The 13,515-nt window shown below is 46.0% G+C and overlaps 2 protein-coding genes across 2 annotated transcripts in view; both read right to left on the minus strand.

The window, feature by feature from the left end:
- The window catches only part of LOC144111947 (uncharacterized), a 111,772-nt gene that overhangs the window by 13,601 nt on the left and 84,656 nt on the right, over positions 1-13,515 (minus strand). The window lies entirely within an intron of this gene.
- The window catches only part of LOC144111946 (AP-3 complex subunit mu-2-like), a 63,207-nt gene that overhangs the window by 5,435 nt on the left and 44,257 nt on the right, over positions 1-13,515 (minus strand). Inside the window, exon 9 of the mRNA XM_077645044.1 lies at positions 13,018-13,083. Coding sequence (XP_077501170.1) covers positions 13,018-13,083 — 66 coding nt within the window. The remainder of the gene's footprint in view (positions 1-13,017; positions 13,084-13,515) is intronic.

Raw genomic sequence — 13,515 nt, forward strand, 5'->3', positions numbered from 1 at the left:
TCCCTCTGTGGTATGCTAACTTGTTTCATATGACCAATTCGAGCTTGTGCTACGCAAGTATCTGCTCTCTCATTACCTAAAATTTTAACATGGCTAGGGACCCAGCAGAATATAATGTTATGTTTTTGCTTCGTGATTTTAACTATGTTATGTATGATTTTTCCTATTATGGGTTCAGCAGCATTTGTAGAGTGCAGCGCTTTGGGCATACTCAGTGAATCGGTGTAAATGATGCTATTTTTTATATTTTGTTATACTATTTGTTCTACGGCTACGAGGATGGCATAACACTTCGCAGTAAATACCGATGCATACTGTGGTAATCGTATCATTTTTTCGTTTTTTCCTTGAATTACTGCACTTCCGACATGACTCTGTTTTTGAGCCATCAGTGTAAAAATTCAGTGTAGGTGTCATATTTTTCTTGTAAGGCAAAAAACTCTTGCAGTATGTGCTCATGTGGCACTTGCTCTTTGTTTACGTGTGTTAGTGTGAAGTCACACACCGTTGGAAGGCTGTACCATGGTGGCAGATATTCATGTCTTTGTGCAATATTCGGTATGGCGTCCAGCACTGCTAACTCTTCATATTTATCTTCAAAGCGCATTATTAGTGGCCTGATGAAATGTGGTTTATTATTGAATAATCTTCACAATGGGCACTTGGTAACAATGGGATAGCAGAGATGTTTAGGAAGAGAACGGGTTTTAAGGATGTACTTGCATGTAAGTGTGACTCTTCTATCCTCTAGTGTGGGCTCATTAGCTTCAACATAAATACTATTTACCGGGGATGTTCTACATGCTCCATTTGATAGGCGCAAACCAAGATTATGAACAGGGTCCAGTCGTTTCAAGTAGGATGCTCTTGCCGAACCATATACCACACACCCGTAGTCCAGCTTGGAGCGCACCAAAGAGCGATATATTTGCAATAAGCATGCTCTATCGGACCCCCACCGTTTTCGCGAGAGTATCTTTACTACATTGAGGGCTTGGGATGCTTTCTTTTTAAGGTTGTTAATGTGTGGTAGAAATGTAAGTTTCTTGTCATAAGTGACGCCTAAAAATTTATGTTCCTGTTTGACTGGCAGTGTGGTTTGATTCAAGCACAGATTGGGATCGACCTTTAGGCCTCGTCGTAATGAGAACAGAACAGCTACTGTTTTTTTGAGGGGAGAACTTGAATCCATTTTTCTCTGCCCAAGCAGCCAGTTTATTTAGTGTGATTTGTATTTGTCTCTCGCAGGACAGTATGCTGGAAGAAGGGTATGCTATCTGTAGGTCATCTACATAAACTGAATACATTACGGACTTGGGTATTACTTTGGCCAAAGAATTCATTTTTACTATGAAGAGTGTCGTAATTAAAATGCATCCCGGGGGTACACCATTCTTTTGGGTGAATGTCATTGACAGAGTTGCTCCCAGACGGACTCTGAATGTGTGGTTGGTCAGGAAGTCGTTCAAGCAGTTCAGCATCCTGCCGCGGATCCCTAGCTCTGCTAGGTCATGGAGGATGCCGAACTTCCACGTGGTATCATAGGCCTTCTCCAAATCGAAGAAGACCCCGACACAGTGCTGTTTGTGGATGAACGCCTCTCGGATGGTGTTTCCTAGGTGGACAATGTGATCAGTGGTCGAGCATGCTTTCTCAAATCCAAATTAATGTACATCTAAGAGTCGACGAGATTCAAGTGTGAAGGTCAGTCTAATGCTTATTATGCTTTCGAAAGATTTAGCAATGTAGCTGGTGAGGGCTATCGGTCTGTAATTGTTAGGACTTGTTGGTGGTTTTCCGGGTTTCAGAAAAGGTACTATTATTGCTTTCTTCCAGTCCTCAGGTATACACCCAGTTGTCCATATTTTGTTAAAGAATTTCAACAATGCCTGCACGGCAGCCTCAGAGAGATGGGCGAGCATAGCGTAATGCACACTGTCTGGGCCTGGTGCTGTCTTTTTACCCGAAGATAATACCCTATTCAATTCCTGGAGTGTGATGGGTTGATTGTAGTCCTCGTGCATACCTGCTGCAAATGGAAGTGTTTGTTTTTCTGCTATTGCTTTGTGCTTCTGGAACGTGTTTGTGTAATTGGACGAACTGGAAACTTCAGCAAAATGCTCACCCAGTATGTTGGCCTGTTCTTCTAATGATGTTTGTGTCCCGGGTGTAGTCAATAGAGGAAGTGTGAAAGGGGTATGGTCACTACTGAATCTCCGAACCTTTTCCCACATTTTTTTTAGGTTATTGAGCAGTTTATTGAGGACACATATTTCTGCCAAGAGGATTTCTCGGCATTTCTTCGAATGAATCGCGCTCTGGCCTTGGCCCTCTTAAAGGCAATCAAGTTCTCCGCTGTGGGATACCGACGCAGAGAGCCCCAAGCTTTATTTTGTTGTTTTTTTGCCAATGTGCATTCTTGTGTCCACCATACTTTATGTTTTTTGTGTACGAGTCCTGTTGTTTGTGGTATGGCTAGTGTAGCGGCCGATATTATGCATGTAGTAAACCTTTCGTTAATTTCGTCGATGGTGAGGTCTTCACAAAATTCTTTTTCTAGTGTGGCATTAGCTGTAAAAAGTGACCAGTCGGCGAGGTGAAGTTTCCAGCGCCGTGGTCTTGTGGGGATGACTAGAGTAGACGAGGAGAGGCTGATGATAATAGGTAGGTGATCACTTCCCAGAAGGTCATTTAAAACATCCCATTTAAAATCGTTAAAAAGCGATGGTGATGCGAAAGCTAAATCGAGAAAGCTCATTTTTGCCGAGCTTGGGGAACAATAAATTGCTTTTCCTGTATTTAAAAGACATGTTATTTGAGAGGATAAAATCTTCTATTGTTTGCCCCCTAGAGTCGCAGCGATCGCTTTCCCAAAAAGGGGAGTGAGCGTTAAAATCCCCAACTACCAGATATGGGTCTGGAAGTTCATCGATCAATTCTTCTAGATCATGGACTGTTAATGTAAAATGTGGAGGAATGTATACGGAACAGATTGTTAGTGTTTTATAGCTGATGATGCTGACTGCAACCGCCTCAAGTTTTGTATTCAGCTTGATTTCTCGAGCAGGGACGCCGCTTTGGACGACAATTGCGACGCCTCCTGAGAGTCGATTTGGCTGCTCGCGATCGAATCTAAAAGTTTGATAATGTTTCAGGATATGCACATGTTGTGGACCAAGATTGGTCTCCTGAAGACATAAAACTATGGGTAACATTGACCCTAAAATATGTGTTATGTCACTATAATTCCGCTTAAGTCCTCTGCAATTCCATTGAATTAAAAAAGCCATGTTTGTGTTTTTGAGAGGAAATGAAAGGAGATTTACTTATGTGGTGGGCCTGTTATGAGGGGCCTGTCTTGTTTTCGCTCAAGAGAGCTGTTCCGCCGCTGTAATGGAGACGGAGTGGGTGTTGTATCCATCACCTCAACAGAGGTGCTGGAGGACCGCGCAGCCGCGGTTGTGTTAGTTTCAGGCCTCTCCCGACGGGGGGAGGTCCTGCAGGATGCCGACCCATGGACCGGCAGTCCCTGCTTTGGCAATGACAGGGCAGCTTTCGCTGACCCTGCCTGGGGCGTGGATGGCCCTGCCATAGGCTCGGTGGGAGCGGCCTTAGCAGGTGCCGGAGTGCTGTGTGGTGCTACGCCCGTGCGCAACACATCAACGAAGTTTTGTTTTGCTGTGAAGGAGAATGTGTTTGTAAGCGCAAAACGCCTTCTCGCTTCTTTAAAAGAAATGTTTTCTTTTGTCTTTATGGTGATTATCTTTTTCTTTCTTCCAGGACGGACATGCCCTGGAGTATGCAGCATGCTCTCCTTCACAGTTTGCACAGCACAGGGCTGCGTCACATACATCAGACTGGTGATCGTTCGAGGCACATTTTGCGCAAGTTTTGAGACCGCGGCAGCTGTGTGAGCCATGGCCGAACCTTCGGCAGTTGAAACATCTGCGAGAGTTTGGTATGTATGGTCTTACATTGATTTTCAAATATCCCACGTCGATTGTGTCGGGCAGGGTGCTGGTGTTGAACGTCAGGATCATGTGTTTTGTGTCTATTTCCTTGTTGTCCTTCCGGATTTTTATTCGGTGGACGTCTATGATGTCTTGGTCGATGAGCCCTTCGAGCATTTCTTTTTCAGTTATGTAAAGAAAATCATTTTCCGATATTACGCCTCGGACAGTGTTAAGTGAGCGATGAGGAGTCACGGAGACCGGGATTTCCCCTATGGACGTTAGGTTGGAGAGCTTAGATTGTTGGACATTGTCACACAGTTCGAGCAATAAGTCGCCGCTGGCCATTTTTGACAGCTTATAGCCAATGCCTAAGGTTTCAGTCAAGCACTTTGCCACAAGGAAGGGGGATATTATTCTTGCCTGTTTATCTTGTTGTTCACTGTGGATCACATGATATTTGGGGAAAGTTACTTTTCTTTTTTGAAAGAAGTTGTCTGCCTCGTTCCGCCCTCTTTTGAGAGAGCGATCAGGTTTTGAAAGTTGGGGAGCCATAAAAAAATTTTGTTTTTCGGTCATGGTGCCAGCCACCCACCACGGAGTCCAACAAGGGGACGGGACAGGAACTTGATAGCAAGTCCTGCCCACGCCAGCTGTACACCCCAACTATAACCCAATATGACGCAACTCAGGGTAGTTGGTCACACAAGGTTAACCCTCGCCGCCAGGAAAAAAGGAAAAACCAAGAAGCGAGTAGGAGATAGGAGAGTTCTGAGAAAGACATAGGAACGTGAAAGGTGGAGGGGAGGATAGGAAAAGGTGACTGCCGATTCCCCCCGGTCGGGTCAGGCCGGAGGTGCCGTCTACAGGAAGCTGGGGCCAAAGTGGTGTGTTGCCTCCACCGAGGGGCCTTAAAGGTCCAAACGCTCGGCATCGGCTCAACCACCAGGATCCCCTTTTCCCCGGACACGGCAATGCCACGCACGGCTAGGCGCAGGTGCTCGGGCCCGTGGTGATGCACTGTTCACCATCATCCCCTTGCGGGGATGTCCCTGCGGATGCTCGGGAACCCGCGGTGTCGCCACTCACCGACGCCTGCAAGCTGCAGACGCCCCCCTGCGGGGATCAAGAAGGTTGAAACGATTAATCCAGTCTCTTCCAAAGAGCGGAGGTCCTGGAGTGTCAACTTCAAAGAACTGCACGCGTTGCGTTGACTTCCCAAACGTGACATTGGCTGTTGCCACACCGTTAGGGCTGAAGGCTTGACCAGTCAGCGTCTTGAACCGTACTGAAGTTCCCTCCAGAGGCAGATGAGAGAGATGCGCTTCATACGCAGTTCTTGGCACAAGAGAATACTTGGATCCAGTGTCCATCTCCATTTCCAATGTGTGCCCTTCATTCTGTGGCTTCAGCCAAATCGGACTGCTTTTGTTCCCATCGTCGACATGTGCCAGAAGTTCAAATGCATCACTGTCTTGTTCAATGGCATGCACTTGACTTTTTGAAGCCTGCCTATTCTTGTAAGTAAGGCTTGACCGGCGTGGTGCTCTATTGGCATCACTTGACTTGCTTTTACACGTGGTACTTATGTGGCCAACTTTATTGCACTTGTGGCAAACACTTGTGAGAAACTTGCATTTCGACGGTAGATGCCCCTTGCGGTCATACCTGTAACATAGCCACGGAAGCCGGCACTTCTTCCCTGCTTTTGAATTCGGCGATGTCCTTCACGGCAAGTTCATGTGCTACTGCTTCGTCAAGGGCGTGCTCTAGCGTAACCTTTTTTGCGGTTAGCAATCTCTGCTGGACTTGCACGTAGCGAAGACCGCACACAAATTTATCCCGCAGTGCCTGGTCCAAAAATGACCCAAAGTTGCAGTTCTGTGAAAGCCGCCGCAGTTCTGCCACATATTCGTTAGCAGACTCACCTTCTCTCTGAAGTCCCTTGTAGAACCGATGTCGCTCAGACATTTCAAGAGGCACAGGTGAAAAGTAGTCTCCCAGGTACTTTTTAATGTCTGCGTACGTTTTCTCTGAGGGTTTGTTCGGCGTGGTCAGCTTGCGAAGGATAGCGCAAGTTTTCGCTCCCATGCTTGTAATTATAGCCGCTACCTTCTTCTCTTCCGGTAAGCTGTTGAGCACGAAGTATTCGTCCGCCCTTTCTATATACGACGACCAGTCTTCAACAGTGTCATCGAAACTGTCGAGCTTACCGATTAGCTCTGCTTGAGCTGCCATTGTTCTCCCGCCCAGCGTAGGGCTCGCAGAGTTAGGCCTGACACTTCGTGTTTGTCAATGCTCTTCTTGCGGCTGCCAGTTACTGTCGCTTGATGTGGTGATCTTCAGGCCGTTCTTGGAGCGTTCTTGATCCGGTCCTCGTCGCCATTTGTTGTGTCTGCACTTCATTTATTGCACAACTAAGAATATGGTACAATACTGACACACAACATGGAAGCCATGCCACTGGCACAACACACACACACAGCGTCAATACGCACGCATGCAGCTTGTGTCCACAGTTGCCACCACACGCACGGTACGCCGCTTCTTTTGGCACACAACAAGCGTCAGGCAAGGAGACACGATCTCGCCAATGCTGTTCACCGCCTGTTTACAGGAGGTATTTCGAGGCCTGAATTGGGAACAGTTGGGAATAAGAGTTAATGGAGAATACCCAAATAATCTGCGATTCGCTGATGACATTGCCTTGCTGAGCCACTAAGGAGATGAACTGCAAATCATGATCAATGAGTTAGACAGAGCAGTACGGTGGGTCTAAAAATTAACATGCAGATAACCAAAGTAATGTTCAACAGTCTAGCAAGGAACAGCAGTCCACAACTGGCAATGCGGTGCTGAGGTGGTAAAAGAATACGTCTACTACTATTTAGGGCACGTAGAGATATTTAGGGCACGTAGAGACAGCTGATCCAGATCATGAGAGGGAAATAACTAGAAGGTAATAAGAATGGGGTGGAGTGCATATGGCAGGTTCTATCAGATCATGAATAGCAGATTACTAATATCCCTCAAGAGAAAAGTGTACAACCGCTGTATCTTACCAGTACTCACATACGGGGCAGAAATGCAGAGGCTAATGAAAAGGGTTCAGCTTAAGTTAAGCAGAGCACAGCTAGCCATGGAAAAGAAAATGATAGGTGTAACATTAAGAGACCAGAAGCGGGCAGAGTGGGTGAGAGAACAAACGTGTGTTTATGACATCCTAGTCGACATCAAGAGGAAGAAATGGGCTTGGGCAGGGCATGTACTGTGAAGGCAAGATAACCGCTGGTCCTTAAGGGTGACGGAGTGGATTCCAAGAGAAGGCAAGCATAGCAGGGGGCGGCAGAAGGTTAGGTGGGCGGATGAGATTAGGAAGTTTGCAGTCATAGTGTGGGCGCCGCTAGCAAAGGAGCAAAGGACAGGCTTAATTGGAGAGACATTGGAGAGGCCTTTGCCCTGCAGAGGGTGTAGTCAGGCTGATGATGATGGTGATGGTTAGTGAATGCACGCTTTTCATATATTAACTCTTCCGAACCAGATGTCGCCGCGCTTACGCTACGTATATCCTGGCCTAGCAGGGCCAGGCCATCATCAACTTTTTCTTTCACTTTCGGCTAGCGAAATCAAAGAAACGCCATATGCAGCAATTAACTGTGTCACACCTTTGAGGAGTTTTGCAGCTACTGTTGCCACTTTGCACGCATCGCTCGATGCAGTATGTTGAAATAAATAACATTAAATCTTCTTTACACTCCTTTAATACCGACGTGCCAAAGGTAAGTATACTAAATCCCTATTATTGCTTACTGACGTTAATCATATGACACATTGTACACAGTACATAAAGTTTAATTTCTGTGGATGATACCAGGACACCAAGCACGCAATCATTCTGCATTGGCTTTGGACATTTGGGTCAAAGCAAGCCTCTTACAAATAAACACAAGCAAAACAAAGGAGTGCCATACGCACAAAAAAAAAAGAATTATCGGATGCCATGAGCGTACGCTTATGAAGAGCAAAAGTTGAAATTGTTAACTCTGTTTAAGTGCTGGTAGTGGTCGTTGCAAGGCACCTTACATGAAACGACCCCCTAGATCATCTGCAGTAGAAAATTGCATCAGCCATTAGCTCCATGGACCGAACAAGATGCTTGCTGCCTCCTAAAATGACTCTTTTTTTATATAACACGCTTGCAGTACCACAGTTTATTGCGGTGTACCACAGGTGTAACCAATTTATCCAAATTACATTTATTGCAGAAAAGAGCATTATGATATGTTGCGGGCGTGCCTTATTGTCACCCAACCAAAGAACTTTTATTTAGGCATGCACCCTCTGTGTTCTTCCTTCATTAAAGGATCATTGTAGATTTTAAATATTTTTTCAGGTCTATGCCAACATTAGTATAAGTCTTGCAGAATTAAAATATGTATATATATCTGAGACCAACAAACATGATACACTAAAAGCTCGTTAATTTGAACTCGGTTAATTCGAACTTACGGTTAATTCGAACTGACGCCCAGGTCCCGGCACAGCCCTGTGTATTTCAATGGGGCAAAACTGACGATAATTCGAACAAGTCAGCATCTGCTACGATTAATTCGAACTAGGAGCCACTGGCTGACACCGCTCTTCATATATAGAAGTTAACCCATAGCAAGTAAAACACGCTCCAAATTTACCAGAGATGTTAAACAATGAAAAACAAAAAAAGCCGGGTGCACGAGGCTCACAGAGGCCCGTGTTCCGAAGCATGCTGTAGCAGGTTTTCGCTGCCGGAGCACTTGCCTGCGCCGATGATGCTTAGGCGCGAGCCGTTCCAGGTTTTCGTTGTCCTGCGGACGCTGGGTCGCAATCACGTGGTCTAAACAACGTAGTATGGCAGTTTGGGTGGTGACGGCTTTTGTTGGTGCCACGAGCACGAGCTACGTGGACAGCAGCATGGAGATGTTGGAGCCCTTGAGTGACGCCGATATAATTGAGACTGCATGCTCCCAGCAGACGTCGCAGGGCACACATGCAGTGAGAACAGCTAACAGTGATAAGTCCGACGGCAGCGACGAGACTGTGCCACCGCCAAGTACACATAAAGTAGTGTCGGCGCTCGATGTTGCAGCATGCCACTTCTTTGTCAGTGAGTACTCTCATGTTGCACAAGAGCTTTGGGCAAGCTGCAGATGATGCTGATGGAGTCTTGGCACAAGAAACGCAAGCAAATGAACTTCGCCAATTACTTTTAATTTTGACACCCCTTCCCCGCAAATAAACATGTTTTGGAGCATAAATAGCATCCTATATTCCAGCACTAAAGCTACCGTAAAAACCCGCATATAATACGGTTTTTTCCCATAATTAGCGTCCTAAATTTCTGCCTTGTACTATTTGCAGATTCGAACAAGAATTTTAGAAGTTGCTCGAAGTTTTGGTTTCGTTATTGTGACGTGGCTACGGTTTGGCTTCGCTACTCTCGGCAAACCGTGTCACGATGTCGTTTCTTTGTTGGTGATCCTTTGGGTGTGCCGGGGAGTCGTGGTGTGCCGTGCGCCTATTAACAACGCATGTGCTCACATGTAAGCCATGCTTCGTGGAGTGGATGTTTTTTTGGGAGCAAGATGTCAGGGTCTCGAAAACAGTACTCGGCTGCTTTCAAGCGAAAAGTGATTTTAGCTGCGGAGAACATCGGCAACAGTGCGGCCGGGAGGCAGTTTGGTGTCGTCGAGGGAAGCATTTGTGGATGGCGACGACAGGAAGAAGCCCTTTTCGCGTGCAGCGGAACGCGACAAAGCTTTCGCGGCCCGAAGAATGGCGCACTCCCAGAAATTGAACTTGGCCTGACGGAGTTCGTACGGCAACAGCGAGCCGCACATCTAGCTGTGAGCGTGGAGCTTATGCAGGCAAGAGCTTGCAAAAGAAAAAAGGATATTGCGCTCTGCCTTCAAAGCAAGCACTGGATCCATCGCTACATGTGCCGTGCAGGCTTTTCACTACGCCGGCGGACCTTGATTTCACAGAAGCTGCCTGAAAAGTTCGAAGAGCTGCTTGTGAGTTTTCAGCGCCATGTTATTTTTTGCGCAAGTCAAAGAACTTTCTGTTGGACCAAATAGGCAATGCCGATCAGACGCCGGTTCACCTGGACATGATAGCGCCCCTCACCGTGCACGAAAAGGGGTCTAAACAAGTTAGCGTCCGGTCTACTGGACACGAGAAGACGCGAGTTACAGTCATCGTGCATGGCAGATGGCTGCAAGCTCCCCCGTTACGTGATCTTCAAGAGGAAAACCATGCCTAAAGGTGAGGAGCTGCCGAAAAATGTCATCGTGAGATGTCATGAGAAAGGGTGAATGAATGAGGATATAGTCAAGTCAAGTCCGTGTGGTGTAGGCGACGTGGTGCAGTGTTGTCTCTGCCGTCCATCCTTGTGCTGGATGTGTTTCGTTGCCATTTGGCCGACTCGGTGAAGAGGCTGCTACGCGACTGAGGCACTGAACTCGTAACGATTCCGGGTGGGATGACATCACAACTACAGCCCCTTGATGTTTGTGTAAACTAACACTACGAGGACGCAGTCGAGCATTGGTACGCAGAGTGGATGCACTCAGGTGAGCCTGCAGTGACGCCAGCTGTCGGCTGAAGCGGGCTTTGCCAGCCACGCTGTGCAAATGGATCATGGACGCGTGGGCAACCATCCCAGAAGATCCTGTGCGTCGTTCTTTTAAGAAGTGCGGCATCTCGAACGCCCTCGATGGCACAGTAGATGCGTACATTTGGGATGATTTATTGGACAAAAAAATGTCCGAAGAAAGCAATGCTGAAGATGAAAGTGATTGAAGTGAAGTGCGGGATGTGATTTGAGTAAATGTCTTCGATAAGCTTTTGTCACTCGTATCATACGCGGGCAATTTTTTTCTTCCATTTCGCGTCTCTAAAACTTCACCTCGTATTATATTCTGGTTCGTATTATATGCAGGTTTTTACGGTAGCTGCTCACGCGAATGCATTCTAGTACTTGTTTCTGGTGCATAACTGGCCAATCAATTTGTTTCATTTGCCACTAGGACCGAATGAATTTAATTCTAAGAATATGCCCGCCACAAACGTGTAGTAGCGCCTAGCTCGCGATAACGAGTCTAGATGCGGCTGCTTCGGGTTCTGCCTGCGCTGTGGGGTGCTATAACCGCTCATTCTAGCGTCCACTCGATAATTCAAACCTCGCTTAATTCGAACAATTTTTCCGTCCCCTTCAAGTTCGAATTAATGAACTTTTACTGTATAAAGAAATATACCTTGTTTCAATACTGCGTACGTATCCATACACTCAATTGTTATGCAACACTGCACAAAAGCTTTTAAACAATTTGCATGCTGCTGTATTCGATCAATTTAATGAATAATCCCCAAATTGCTCCTTTTTTTGCCATGAAATGTCATCAATTAAGTTTTGCTTTGTGTTTGGAATGTGTTTGTCTTGATGTATTCTTAATTTCATGATTGTGAATTTTGGAGCGTTTCTATCTTGCTTTCTTTGTGCTATATTGTTTATTGTGCTGCATTGTGTGTAGTTTGTGCTGTATTTTCATACACACAAAAGGGTACGAAAGTTTTCCATGTATAAAGTTGTTGTACACGTTCCGAACACGTCTTCCACCTGTTATTATGCCAAATACTTGTAAGGAAGCCAGGGCATTGACAAGCTGTTCTTCACAGCTTTTAGTCCTGCCGCCTCTTTTTCAACAAAAAGAATGTAAATCTCACTTGACTAAATACACGGTTTGAGAACTTTATTGGTGCGAGATCTTGGATCGAGGCCACACTATGAAAATTCTAGAAAAGGAAGTCTAGGAATACGGCCACTTCTAACTTTCTTATATAAACAAAAGCATGCTAACTGCACTGAATGAAAAGTTTAATATTTTCGTTAATTGCAAGACTGACGATAACAGTTAACCTCAATATGTGTCCCATGGCCGCATAGCAGAGTGCAAAAACGGCTTTCTTGTACTGCTCATCCGGTATATTTTTAAAAATTCTGAAACTTACTTCCAACCCACTGTGCTGCTGAATCTCTTTCGACCAGCTTCGCCTTTGTAGGTGTGTATGTTAGTTAGTTTGTTAGCTAGTTAGTTATATAGAGTTTAGTGGCGCAAAAGCAACTAAGGCTATGATGCACCAAACACAAGGTTAGAGTTTTCTGTTAAATGTGAAGCGTATTTTGCCTAAAGTTTGTTCAAAACAGCTTCGTTGAAAAACTTAAAAATGATTGGCAAATCAACAAGTGCTTGATCACCTAAAAGCAACATGGGCTGTAATGGGATGTATTCATTGCAGAATGTTCTAAAATACTTTTAAAGCGAAAGCTTTACTGGCTGCGAACTTTTCTGATGGGCTTTAGTTGTCGCGTATGTGTAGCGCTATCTTTTCGGGCTAACCTGAGCTATTTATGTTAATTACTGTGGCAGCCGCTAGAAAGCACAGATGTAGAAAAATACGTTGTCACTAGTCGTCGGCGCATTCTACTCTGAGTGAATGTGGAGAGATGGACGTCAACCTCGAACAGCGTGTAAACGCAAAATTCTGTGTGAAGCTCGGCAAGACAGCCACACAGACGTATGAGCTCCTTCGTGACACTTACGGCAATGAGACGTTATCGTGGGCGCGAGTTTTCGAGTGGCACAAGAGGTTTGTTTCGGGGAGAATGTCGGTTGAAGACGACACAAGGCAGGGGCGCCCTTAAACCTCACAGAATGAAAACAACGTGGCTCGGATCAGGAAAATCATACAACACGATCGCACCATTACGGTCCGGATGCTATCAGATGCTCTTCACATTAGTAAGACAACATGCCACCAAATTTTCAGTGAGAACTTGGGGAAACGAAAGCTGAATGCCAGACTTGTGCCGCATTCCCTCACACAGGACCGGAAGGACACATGGACATCAATGAGCACTGTTTGCTCTCCGAGGCAGGGAAGGATGATGCATTCGTCGACAGCATCATTGCTGAAGACGAAACATGGTGTTTTCAATACGATCCTCAAACAAAGAAGCCGAGCGCCGAACGGTGGTCCACAAGCTCCCCGGCGCCGAGAAATGTTGTGGCGACAGAAGATCAAAACAAAGACGATGCTGACAGTTTTTTTTGATGCCAGAGGTGTCGTACACCACAAGTTCATACCACAAGGGCAGACAGCGAATCAGGAATATTATATCCGCGTGCTAGAGCACATGCGTGATGCACTGTGACGCCGTTGCCCTCATTTATGGGCATCTGGACAATGGAGCCTTCTCCACGATAATGCAAGGCCGCACACTGCTCTCAGCGTGACAAAATTTCTCGCCAAGCACAGCATTACTGTACTTCCTCATCCGCCATACTCGCCTGACCTCTCCCCATGCGATTTTTTCCTGTTTCCTCGTATCAAGAGAGCCCTGAAAGGTCTCTGGATGGGGAGCATGGAGGCCATTCAAGACGCCACGACAAAGGAGCTGACAGCCCTGCCAAAAGAAGCATTTTTCAACTGTTTCCAAGACCTCTAGAAGCGTTGGAAGCTGTGTATA

This window comes from Amblyomma americanum, unplaced genomic scaffold (assembly GCF_052857255.1).
Source record: "Amblyomma americanum isolate KBUSLIRL-KWMA unplaced genomic scaffold, ASM5285725v1 scaffold_19, whole genome shotgun sequence".
In the NCBI taxonomy this organism is placed as follows: domain Eukaryota; kingdom Metazoa; phylum Arthropoda; class Arachnida; order Ixodida; family Ixodidae; genus Amblyomma; species Amblyomma americanum.